Genomic DNA, 13,272 nt, shown 5'->3' on the forward strand with positions numbered 1-13,272 from the left:
ACAGAGTCTCATTAAGTTGCAGAGGCTAGCCTCAAACTTGTGATCCTCCTGCCTCAGTCTTCCAATTTGGTCACTCACAGCCTCAGAGAGGCTTTTAATGTTAATAAAGTCCAACATGTATTTTTTATCATGAGCAGTGTTTTTGGTGTTGTAGCTAAAAACCAACTGTCAAATCCAAGGTCACTTAGATTAATTATTTCCTATGCTTTCTTCTAGAAGTTTTGCTTTACTTTTAGGTACCCACACCATTTTGAGTTGGACTTTATGGAAGTTACAAGGTTTGTCTGCATGGAGTTTTTTTTGCATATAGATGCCCAACTGTTCTAACATCATTTGTTGAAAACATTTCTCCACTGAAATCATTTTGCTCCTTTGTCAAAGTTGAATATATATTTGTGACTCATTTCTTACTCTCTATTCTGCACCACTGATCCATTTGTCTATCCAGTCTTAAAATCAATTAGCACCAAACCTCTTACTTTGCTTTCCTTCAGTATCACAATGGCTTTTCTGGTTCTTTTCCTTTTCCACATTAACTTTGGAATCAGTTTGTAAATATTCACAAAATAACTTGGTAGCATTTTGACTGGAATTGTGGTAAATCTGTAGACCATCTTGAGAAAAATTAACATCTTAACAATATTGAATCTTCCTATCCATGAAAATGTAATGCCTCTCTGTTTGGTTTCATTGGTTGAATTAATTTTACTGATATCATTGATTTCTTTTATTAGAGTTTTGTAGTTTTTCTCATAGATCTTATAAAATTTTGCTGAGTAGTACTTAGGTATTTCATTTTTTGATGCTCATATAAATGACTAAATTTCAGATTCTAGTAATCTACTATTGGCATATAGGAAAGTACATATTTGTGCATAATAACTGGGTCTTGTAACCTTGCTATAATTGCTTGTTAGTTACAAGAGTGAGTTTGTTGCTTTTGTTGAAGAAACAAGATCATTAGGCCTTGTATTTCTCAGAGTCTGGATTTTGCTGATTGTACCCCTGTTGATGTGGCATAACATTCCTCTGGCCTTTGGATTTCCTGTAAATTGGTAATTGTATAATATTGATCAGTTTCAGATCTGACTTATATGTTTGAAAAGACTTCATAAATGGCATGCTTTTCATCGGGAGGCACATATTTGGTTATTTTTCCTTTAATGATAAGAAGTATTGAAGCTCAAAGCCTAGGTTTATTAACTCACTGAGGATATTAAAATAGGGACACTCCATTCATTCTTGTATTTATTAGCTGAGAACCTCAATAAAGAGAAACATTATCAACTAGGTGCAGTAATGCACAACTATAATCTCAGCAATTTAGAAGGCTGAAGTAGGAGGATCTCTCAGCCTGGGCAAATTAGCAAGACCCTGACTCAAAAATAAAAAGTGAGTACCTGTGACATAGCTCAGGGGCAAAGTGCCCCCAGGTAGTAAAAGGCAATTTAAATACTTCATTCTTTATGGAGATGACCATTTTGGCCAGTGGGAATCTCTTTGATTTGAATCCTGAGTACTTCTGACACAACACTTTCAGTTTACTTGCTGTCTTATTGTTATGTTCTTCCATCTCATACATAAGCCTCAGTCCTAGAATCGCCATCTCTTCAAGAAGCTCTGGTTTCTTTCTGTGGAAAACAGTATTTTAAAACCATAATCTAGATGCTAAGAATGTACAATGACACCAAATTGGTTATTATTGTGAAGTATTTTCAGATCTGAAATATGTATGAATCTACATTATTTTTTTATTGAGGTATATATAAGACAAATCTGTTAAACTGCACATATCCTAGGTGTAAAAATGCACGCAAATACTTAGGAAAACACAGAATATGTTCAACCTTAGAAGTTTCCCTTTTGACCCTTTACATGCCCCCAGAAATTAAACAAAATACATCCCCAAAGGTAAACACTTTGTTAACTTTTATTATCATAGACTTACCTGATGTTGCATTTTACATAAATGGAATCAAACACTATGTGTTCTTTGGTTTTACTTTTACTTTTACTCTTTTTTTTTTTTTTTTTTTTCAGTACTAGGAATTGAACCCAGGGCCTCATACATACTAGGCAAGCAATCTACCACTGAGCTACATCCCCAGCTCTGGTGTTACTTCTTTCATTTAAAATTGTGAGATTCAGCCACATGATATAGCAGTTTATACTTTTTTATTGCTCTATAGTGTTCTATTAATAAATATAATATAACCATTTTGTGGTTAAACAACATTTAGGTCATTTTGCTATTGTGAATAAAACTGCTATGAATATTATTTTTTAAAATTTTTTTACAGACAATATTTTGATTCATTGTATACAAATGGAGTATAAGATTTCATTTCTATGGTTGTATACAATGTAGATTCATACCATTCGTGTAATTATACATGACCACAGGGTAATGATGTCTGTCTCATTCCACTATCTTTCCTTCTCCTGCCCCCTCCTGCCCCAATTGCCTCTACGTGATTCAAAGTTCCTCCATTCTTCTCTTACCCTCTTTGCCTCCCCTCCCGTTATGTATCATCATCACTTATCAAAGAAAACATTCAACCTTTGGTTTTTTAGGATTGGCTTATTTCACTTAGCATGATATTCTCCAACTCCACCTATTTACCTGTAATGCCACAATTTTATTCTTCCTTGTGGCTGAACAATATTACATTGTGTATAAACACCACAGTTTCTTTATCCACTCATCTACTGAAGGGCATCTAGGCTGGTTCCACAATCTAGCTATTGTGAATTGAGCTGCTATAAACATTGATGTGGCTGTGTTACTGTAGTATGCTGATTTTAAGTCCTTTGGGTATAAACCAAGGGGTGGGATAACTGGGTCAAACGGTGGGTCCATTCCAAGTTTTCTGAGGTATCTCCATACTGCTTTCCAAGAGTGGATGCACCAATTTGCAACTCCAGCAATGTAAGAGTGTGCCTTTTCCCCACATCCACGCCAAAACCTATTATTGCTTGTGTTCTTGATAATAGCCATTCTAAATGGGGGGGGAGATGAAATATTAGGGTGGCTCTGATTTGCCTTTCTCTAATTACTAGAGATGTTGAGCACTTATTCATATATTTGTTGATCACTTGTATCTCTTCTTCTGTGAAGTGTCTGCCCAGTTCCTTAACCCATTTATTGATTGGGTTCTTTGTATTTTTGGTGTAAAGATTTTTAAGTTTTAGTGTCCTATCTGAAGTGCATGTGGAAAAGATTTTCTCCTACTCTGTAAGCTCTCTCTTCACATTATTGTTTCCTTTGCTGAGAAAAAGCTTTTTAGTTTGAATCCATCCCATTTATTGATTCTTGCTTTCACTTCTTGCACTGTGACAGTCTGGTCCTAAGCCAACATGATGAAGATTCGAGCCTACTTTGCATCTATTTGGCGCAGGGTCTCTGGTCTAATTCCTAAGTCCTTGATCCATTTTGAGTTGAGTTTTGTGCAAGGTGAGAGATAGGGTTTTAACTTCACTTTGTCACATATGGATTTTCAGTATTCCCAGCACCATTTAATGAAGAGGTTATTTTTTCTTCATTGTATATTTTTGGCATCTTTGTCTAGTATGAGATAACTATTTCTGTGGGTTTGTCTCTGTGTCCTCTATTCTGTACCACTGGTCTACCTGTCTATTTTGGTGACAACACCAGGTTGTTTTTGTTACTATTGCTCTGTAGTATAGTTTAAGGTCTGGTATTGTGATACCTCCTCCTTCACTTTTCCTGTTCAGGATTGTTTTGGCTATTCTGAGTCTCTTATTCTTCCAGAAGAATTTCATGATTGCCTTCTCTGTTTCTATGAGGAACGTCACTGGGATTTTAGTTGGAATTGCATTGAATCTGTATAGCACCTTTGGTAGTATGGCCATTTTGACTATATTAATTCTGCCTATCCAAGAGCATGGGAGATCTTTCCATCTTCTAAGGTTTTAATTTCTTTCTTTAGTGTTCTGTAGCTATGAATATTCTTGTGCACTTCTTTCAACAGACATATATTTTTATTTCACTTGGATATATACCTAGGAGGAAATTGCTTGGCTAATGGGTTAGAGTATGTTTACCTTTAGTACTTATTGTCAAAAAGTTTCCAAACTAGTTGTGTCACTTTATCCTGTCATGAATAATTTATGAGAGTTCCAGTTGCTCCACACCTTTACTAACACTCAGTACTGTTGTCTTTAACATTAATTTTCTGGTAAATGTATAATCATACCTTATTAATTAAATATATTCCCCTGACCTGAGCAATGATGTTGAGCATTATTCATATGATTATTAGCCATTTGAAAATCTTTTGTTGTGAAATGTTCATTTTAAAAATCAGGGAGGGGCATCTTACAGATTTGTATTTCTTTATATGTTTTGGATATGAACATTTCGTTGGATTAGGGTATTGTCTGTAAATATGCTTTCCCTTTCACTCTTTCAAGTTTATCTTTAGATGAACAGTTTCTTCATTTTAGTAAAGTCCAAATTTCAATTTTTAAAATAGTTGTGAAGACAGGGTAGTGTCTTGTTAAAGATTTGTTTAAGGTTATGAAGATATTCTATTATTCTATATTTTCTTATAAAATATTTATTGTTTTACCTTTCACATTTAAATCTATGAACGATATCAAATTACTCTTTGCATATATTCTGAGGTAGGTACCAAGGTTCTGTTTTCTTATTTTTATGATTACTCAGTTGACCCAGCATGTTTTACTGAAAGGCCACCCTTTCTCTATGAAACTGCTCACCCTCTGTGAACTCTACACTGTTGGCCTGTGTAGTCTACATGACTTCAGTAGCCAATATGACCTGCTTAGTAGCATGTTTGGCCTGAGTAGGTTCTATGACCTGAGTAGCTTCTATGATATATTAAGTCCATATAATGTGAGCAGCCTCTATGACCTTCAAAAGCCTCTATAACCTGAATAGCCTGTATGACCAGACTAGCTTGAAAGACCTGGGTAGCCTTATGACCTCAGTATCCTTTATGACTGGTTTAGCATTTATGGCCTGGGTTGCTGTAAATGACCTTAGAGGTCACTATGACCCATGTAGCTTGAATAGCCATCATTACCTTAGTATCATCTGTGAATTGACCTCTGTGACCAGCATAATCTCTGTGACATGTTTAGTTAGTATGAACTGAGTAGCCTTTATGGCCTGATTAGCCTCTATAACCTGAGTAACATCTAAGTCCTTCTTATGTACAGTCAATAGAAGTTATTCAGGTCATAGATTCTAGGCAGGTTATAGGGGCTACTCATGTCAGAAAGCTACTTCCTAAAGCTCAGGAAGAAATGCCAAGAATTAATAAATGGGACAGCATCAGGTTAAAAAGCTTCTGCACAGCAAAGAAAACAACTAGGAATATGAAGAGAACCCACAGAAGGGAGAAAATCTTTGCTAGTTACTCATCTGACAGGATTAATATCCAGAATATATACTCAAAAATCAAAAAAAAAAAAAAAAAAAAAGAAAGAAAAAGAATCCCCCAAATAAATGGGTAAATGAACAAAATAGACACTTCTCAAAAGAAGAAATAAAAATGGCCATCAAATATATGAAAAAAAATTCAATATCATTAACAATTAGGGAAAAACAAATCAAAACTACACTGGAATTTCATATCATTTTAAAGAAATCTTTTGTTGATTTCTCTATTTTCCTGAGATCATCTGTTCAATTCCTTTGCTATACTTTCTTCAACTTTATTTTGCTATGATTTTGACCACTGACTTTCCTCCCTTTCTAATGTATTCATTTAAAGCACTTCTCTCTAAAGTCATCACACAAATTTTTTATGCCATACTTTCATTATTAAGCTTTAAATACTTTTTAATTTTCATTGTGTCTTCTGTAACCCATATATTATTTTAAAATGTATAGCTTAATTTCTAGTTATCTTTCTTTTTTGGGGGGGATACTGGGGATTGAACCCAGGGATGCTTTATCATTGAGTTATATATCAAGTTCCTCCTGCCTCAGCCTCCCAAGTTGCTGGGATTACAAGTATATGCCACCATGCCTGACTTATTATCTTTTTCTTACTGATATTTAGTTTTAGTGTGATCAGAGAATACACTCCAGGTGTTTCAGTTTTTTAAAATGGGTTAATATTTATTTTATGGCCTAATATATAATTTATTTTGATAAATGTTCCCTGTTCATCTGGAAGGAATGTGTCTCCTGAAGTTACTAGGTATGGTGCTCTAAATGTTCAAATGGTTAACTGTGTGGTTTAAATCTCCTATATCCACTCAGCTTTTTAAAGCGTCACACCTGCATCATTAACGCCTGGTTCAGTGCTTTAACCTTAGGAGGCTTGATCTGAAAGAGTCACTGGGAATTGTAATTCATCGTCAAGAATGGAGAAGGGGGGCCCAGGTTGTCGTTCAGTGGTAGAGCACTCGCCTAGCACGAGTAAGGCCCTGGGTTTCATCCTCAGCACCACATATAAATAAAATAAAGTTATTGTGTCCACCTACAACTAAAACAAAATATTTAAAAAGAAAAAAGAATGGAGAAGGGGCAGGAATGAAAGCCAAAGAGTGAGGCTGGAGTTCTGAAGTGTCACCCCAGTTCTGCCACTTAGCCATAGAATCTTTCCATACACCTCTATTTTATTATCTGCAAAATAATTAAGTAATTTTAAAGTCTTTTGTAGTGCCAGGATTCTTGGGCTGGGGTGTAGCTCGGTGGTAGAGTCCCTGCCTAGCAAACATGAGGGCCTGGGTTATTTTTTTCCTCTGGTTATTCCACCAGTTGCTGAGAGGAGTGTGTTAAAAGCTCTATATATGATTATAGATTTTTTTTTTTAATTTAAGGTTATGTTGTCCAATTTATTGGCCTTTTTTATTGTTGAGAAATGTTCCTGTGTCTAGTATACTTCGTGCTTTTTGATCTACTTTGTCAATGCTAACACAGCCACAACAGCTTTCTTGATTTTTTCCCTATCTTTTGCTTTCCATCAAACTATGTCTCTATAATTTTTAAAACTCCAGTTTGAGACTTGTCTTACAACTGCAGCTTCAACCTCATTTACATTTAATATAATCATGAATATGGTTCAAAATGTGTACTGCTATTTGTTTTCCATTTGCCCAACAGTTTTTTGTTCTTTTGCTCCCCTTTTCAACTCTCTTTTGAAGTAATCAAATAATTGAACAGTATTTATATATATTTTATGGCTTCTCTGTGCAATAGTAAAAATCACCATTGCAGTCTTCCTTTAATTAGCACTATACCTCCACCACCACAACAGTACACAATAATCCTTTCTTATCCTTTGTGATACTATTGCCATATATTTTTCCTGGCATGTTATAAACTCAACATAATAATAATTTTTGCTTTAAGTGTTCAATTACCATTTAAGGAACTTTTTAAAAGGTAAAAGGTATTTTACAGTTATTCATACACTTTCATTTATGGTGTTCATTCCCTTCTATAGACTTGAGCTTTGTTTCTCTTCACAGAAAGAACTGGTTTTAGCATTTGTATGAGAACATCAGTAATGAATTTTACCAGCTCTTGTTTGCCTGAAAAGGATTTTGTTTTTAAAAGATAATTCATAGGATATATAATTTTAGATTGGGAATATTTCTTTCAGCTCTTTAAAAACATTGTTCCACTGCCTTTTCTTTTGAACTATTTATTGTAAGTCAATGAGCATTCTTCTTATTATTCCCCAACACATATAAGCCTGCTTTTTCCAGTTGTCTTTAAAGATTTTTTTTTTTTTTTCAGGAATCTGTGTGCCTAGATAAGTTTTTCATTGCATTTACTCACTTGGAATTCACTGAGCTTCTTAAATCCATGGGTTGTCTGTCATCACATTTGAAAAATTTGGGGACATTATTTCTTCAACACTTTTATGCACCATTATTTCTTTTCTCTTCCTTTGGACCTACAGTTACAGGTATATTAGAGCTCTTAATATCATGTCACAAATTGCTAATGATATTTTAATACTTCCTATTTTTTTCCCCATGTATCAGTTTGGACAATTTCTATTCATCTGTCTTCAAGTTCACTGATTCCCTCCTTTATAATGACCAATCTGCTAAAAAAATTATTCGATGATTTTAAAATTTAAGATACTGTATTTTTTACTTTACTTTCACCAAATCCCCCACATATTAGTTATTATCAATATTTTTAGTCAATATTCATTAAGATTTACTCAATTGATAACTATTTTTTACTGCCATATCTTGTTTTCTATTTATTTCTTCTGAGATCAAAGTCATTAAAGTTTATCTTTAGCAGTTCCTTCAGAAAAGTGAACTCTTAGAAGAAATTTTTACCACTAGATTGTTGTGGATAGAAGAAATTTTTACCACTAGATTGTTGTGGAGGTGAAATTCACGTGACATAAAATTAACCATTAACAATTCAGCAACACTCAGCTGACTCATCCATAACATTGTGTGAGACCACCTCTACCTTGTTTCAAAACATTCTTGTTACTCCAAAAACAAAACAAACAAAAAACACCACATCAACTAGGTAGTTCACTCCCTGCTTCCCACTCCTCTCAGTCACTGGCAACCACTAATACACTTCCTGGCTCCATGGATTTATCTATTCTGGGTATTTCATATAAATGGAATCACATATTATAGAATCTTTTGGTTGTGACTTAATTTCTTAACTTCATTTCTTTGAGATTAATCCACATTATAGTATGTATCAGTACCCCTTTCCTTTTTATGACTGAATATAATCTCTTTGTATATACTATATACCACAGTTTAACATTCATCTGTTGGTAGACATTTGGAGTTTCACATTTTGGCTACTGTGAAAAATGCTGCCCTGAATATTTGTATACAAGTATTTGCTGTAATTTTTCCTTATTTAGGGTATCCATTAATCCCCACTTATCCATGGTTTTGCTTTCTGTGGTTTCAACTGTGGTCAACTGTAGTCTGAAAATATTAAATGGAAAGTTCAAAAAATAAACAAGTTATAAGTTTAAAATTGTATGCCATTTTGAGCAGTGCGATGAAATTTCATGCCATTCCCCTTCACCCTGTCCTAGGACACAGGTCATCCAACATATACACATCATACATGCTACCTGCCTAGTTATCTGGGGAGTGTCTTGGTTATCGAATCTTGGTGCTCAGACTGACTGAAGTATCACAGTGCCTCTATTCAAGTAACACTATTTTAATTAATAGCGCTACCAATGCATAAGAGTAGGGATGCTGGTAATTTGGATATGCTGAAAAGAAGTCATGAAGTTCTTCCTTTAATAATCACAAGAAGGATGAGCACAGTAAAAAAGATATCTTGAAAGAGAGATCAAATTTACATAATACATATGACTGTATAATTATCTATTTTGCTATTAAACTGTTAATCTCTTACTGTGCCTAATTTGCAAATTAAATTTTATCACAGGTATATATTTTCTTATGGTTTAGATATCAGATGCCCCCCAAAAGCTCATGTGAGAAACAATGCAAGAAAGTTTAGAGGTGAAACAGTTGGATCATGAACCTAAACCTAATCAGTGCATTAATACACTTGAATCCATTAACTGGGTGGTGACTGCAGGTACGATGGTATGGCTGGAGGTGGTAGGCTGCAGGGGGTAGGCCTTTGGGGTATATAATTTGTTCCTGGTGAGCTGAGCTTAGTCTCTGCTTCCTGATGATTAGGTCACAAGCTGCTTTCCTCTGTCACACTCTTCTACCACCATGTCCTGCTCTTCTCAGGCACAGAGCAATGGAGCAGGCCATTTGTGAACTGAGACCTCTGAGAATGTGAGCTCCAAATACACTTTTCTTCCTCTAAAATTGTTCATCAGGTCTTTTGGTTCAGTGGCAAAAAAGCTGACTAAAACATATGCATAGGAAGAAACACATCATACATAGGGTTCGGTGAGTTCAGTAACTCCATTCCTGTTATCCATTGAGGACCCTGGAATATAAGGGAACAACTGTGTACCTAGGAGTGTAATTTCTAGGTCATATGGCATTTCTGTTTAACTTTTTGAGGAACTGCCAATTTTCTTTCACAGTGGCTGTACCATTATGAAAAGAATTGTTTAAAAAATTACATCTTCATTTACATAATTTGGTTCAGTAAAGAATTGTAGGTTTTCATCTCCATTGGAACATGGAAAATATTTTTCCACTCTTTGCTTCTATTATTGCTGATAAGAGATTTGTCATCAGTTTAGTTGTTGATACTTTCAGGAAACTTTAACTCATCTTGTAGATTTATTTAAGACTTCCTACTCTTTGAAGTTCTGTCATTTCATTATAATGTTAACCATGTATGAATTTATCTTTATTGGTCCTTTTTACTAATTGGTGTGCTTCCACAATTTGAGGCTTCATATTTTCAATTCATTCTGAAAAATTTCAGCCACTATTAGTTCAAGTATTATCCTCCCCAAATTCTATATTCTTTGTCTAATTTTCCTTTAGAAAGAATCTCATTTCCTGGGCTTCTTAAAACTTATTCTATATTTCTTTATCTTTAATAGCTGCTTAACTCATTTATTCTACCTTATGGTAGATCACTTCCTTAAATAACTTGTAATATTTATCATGACTTTGTTTTCATGTAATTACTAAAGTGAAGAAAGTTTATGAATCTTGCTTTGTGACATATGCCTTTAAAGTTGTTTTACATTAGATTCTGTCAAGTTTTCCCAAAGGTTTCATCATTTTACCATCAGTTTTACATTAATTTCTAAGCTCAGAATTTCAGAGTCATCCATACATAGAATTAGATTTCTTAAGACAAACTATCCTCCTTCTGAACCACCCATATATAGAACTAAATCTCTTTTTTTTTTTTTTTTGTGGTGCTGGAGATCGAACCCAGGGCCTTGTGCTTGGGAGGCAAGCACTCTACCAACTAAGTTATCTCCCCAGCCCTAGAACTAAATCTCTTAAGACAAAGTATCCCTCTTCCCTTCAGAGACCTGAGCAGAAATAAGGTTTTTAGTTTTTCAGTTAATTTTTTTTTAAGTTCCACTTTCCATAATGGAAGGAATCTTCTCAGGGTCACTGCATTAAGTATTTAAATATCCAGTTCCTTCACTTGTACATGTTTAAGTCCTCATCTCCTTTCTCTTTTTTTCAGCATTAAAATCCATTACTAGCCATTATTGATAATCTGATACATGGTTTGCTAAGCACTCAGGTATGAGTACAGTAAAATTATTTTAATTCTTTTTTGTTGTTGTGGTTGTAGATTGACACAATATCGTTATTTGTTTTTCTATTTTTATGTGGTGCTGGAGATTGAACCCAGTGCCTCACATGTGCTAGGCAAGTGCTCTACTGTTGACTTATAACTTCAGCCCCAGATTGTTTTAATTCTTGAACTATATATTTATTTTCTCATTTTACTTTATTGTAGTCATTACTAGTACTTATGTTTTCATGCTAGCTCAGTTGCAAGGTTAGAAGATCCAAATGTCAGGGGTTCTTTTCCTTTTAAGACAAAGAATAGTATGGTATATAGAACAGTCTACATGGTAGAATAACTACCCTTCACTTTTATTACAACAAAGAACAAAGGTATATTGAGCTAGCTCATTTTTTATTAGACAGGACTTGTAGTGTAGAGTACTCTGTGAAGCTGGAAGTTTATATTTTGCTGAATAGAATAAAAATTAAATGCTGTATAATTTATTGGTTAGTATATGAGGATTTCTAAGTGTTTTTTGGTGGATTATGAAACTATAACATTCTGCAAACAATTTTTCTGATTGAAGAGCAATAAACATAGAGGGAAGAATATGAAATCTGAATGGACCTTAGTTCAAGTTAAGCCCACATATGTCCTTTATATTACAAATTTCACAATCTTACCAACTGTGGAATCCTGATTAAGCTATTCAACCTTTAAGCCTCAGGTTTTTTCATCTATAAAATGAAGATGATTATAACTGTTTAACCTACTTCAAAATATTGTGTTGAGTATCAAGTGCTGATTATGGAATTTCTATAATGTACTCAAGAAACATTTTCCCCAAAATAATCACTAGTAAATGTTAGACTGAAAGGATGGTGCACACTAAGAACAATATTTTTGCAATGAATTAACATAAATATCAATATAGTTTCTCTCAAACTAGAGGTAAAACATTAACAGGACTTCAGAAAAGTGTACAGACCTTTGTTACATGAACATCAGTTGTTCTACTTGGGATTATTGAGGGTTAAAGGTAGCAGAAAATCTCAGAATAAAACAACTTTCAGTATTTTTGTATTTACACATTTCTTCCATGTCCTGTATCAGCTAGGATACAAAAAATGCTAAGCCCTAGACTCTTCAAAGAAGACCTACTTATAGCAGTATTTCCAAAGATGAAACCACAGTCTTATTCTTCTATGAAAGTGACTAGAGTCTTTGCCATGTGGATATGGGAGATAAAATTTTTCAAAACCTAAGCCTGTGCTTATACACCAAGGTACATAAATGAATAGAAAACAATTATTTTACCTAAATGTCAAAGATATTGATGTGGTCTTTAAGTAAATGTTAAATTTGAGGTTTCAGGAATTTGATTTAGTGCTATTATCAAAAAGAAATGAAACATGAATTGTGATAGGGCATCTTCAAAGAACTCATCTATGGGATAAATATGCTTATTTTCTCAAATAGATGAGATGAGAAAATGCTGAAACTGAACCACCAGTATTTATCCCTAGAGTCTAACTCCATCAGAACTATACAATATAAAGAAATCAGCAGAAATTTCATACTAACAGTCACAGAATATTACTTATGAGGTAACACTGAGTTAGCTACTTCAGCAATAAAATTAAAGCTTCCAAATAACAATTCAGAGTTTTGGAAGACTTATATCAATTTTTATGAGTTGTCAGTTTCCTAATTCTTTTTTTTTTTTGCAGTACTGGGGATCGAACTCAGGGCCTTGTGCTTGCAAGGCAAGCACTCTACCAGCTGAGCTATCTTCCCAGCCCCCTAATTCTTAAAGACTTTTCTGTTGAGATCAATGATGACCTCAATGAATGTGTTATTTTAATAACATATGATGAAAATGCATCAAGAAAGGGAAAATTTAGGTAGGTGTGAGGATGGTACAAGCTTATAATCCTAGCTACTGAGAACAAGGCAGGAGGACTGCAATTTCAAGGACAACCTGGAAAATTTAGGGACATCCTATCTCAAAATTAAAATTTTACAAAGGGGTAGAGATGTGACTAAGTGGTACAGGACTTGCCTACCTACCATGCACAATTCCCAGTATCAAAAAAATAAAAATAAATGGGGTGAGAGAT

At 34.2% G+C, this 13,272-nt stretch overlaps 1 protein-coding gene across 4 annotated transcripts in view; it reads right to left on the reverse strand.

Moving 5' to 3' along the window:
* Positions 1-13,272, reverse strand: part of Fbxl2 (F-box and leucine rich repeat protein 2) — a 96,989-nt gene that overhangs the window by 52,563 nt on the left and 31,154 nt on the right. For 3 of the 4 annotated variants that reach the window (XM_047531776.1, XM_047531778.1, XM_047531777.1), the window contains one exon: positions 7,784-7,901. The exons of the other annotated variant lie outside the window; for it this stretch is intronic. In XM_047531776.1, the coding sequence (XP_047387732.1) occupies positions 7,784-7,812 (29 nt within the window). In that variant the 5' untranslated portion in view covers positions 7,813-7,901. The remainder of the gene's footprint in view (positions 1-7,783; positions 7,902-13,272) is intronic. 4 annotated transcript variants of the gene reach the window in all.

This window comes from Sciurus carolinensis, chromosome 17 (genome assembly GCF_902686445.1).
Source record: "Sciurus carolinensis chromosome 17, mSciCar1.2, whole genome shotgun sequence".
NCBI classification, from domain to species: Eukaryota; Metazoa; Chordata; class Mammalia; order Rodentia; family Sciuridae; genus Sciurus; species Sciurus carolinensis.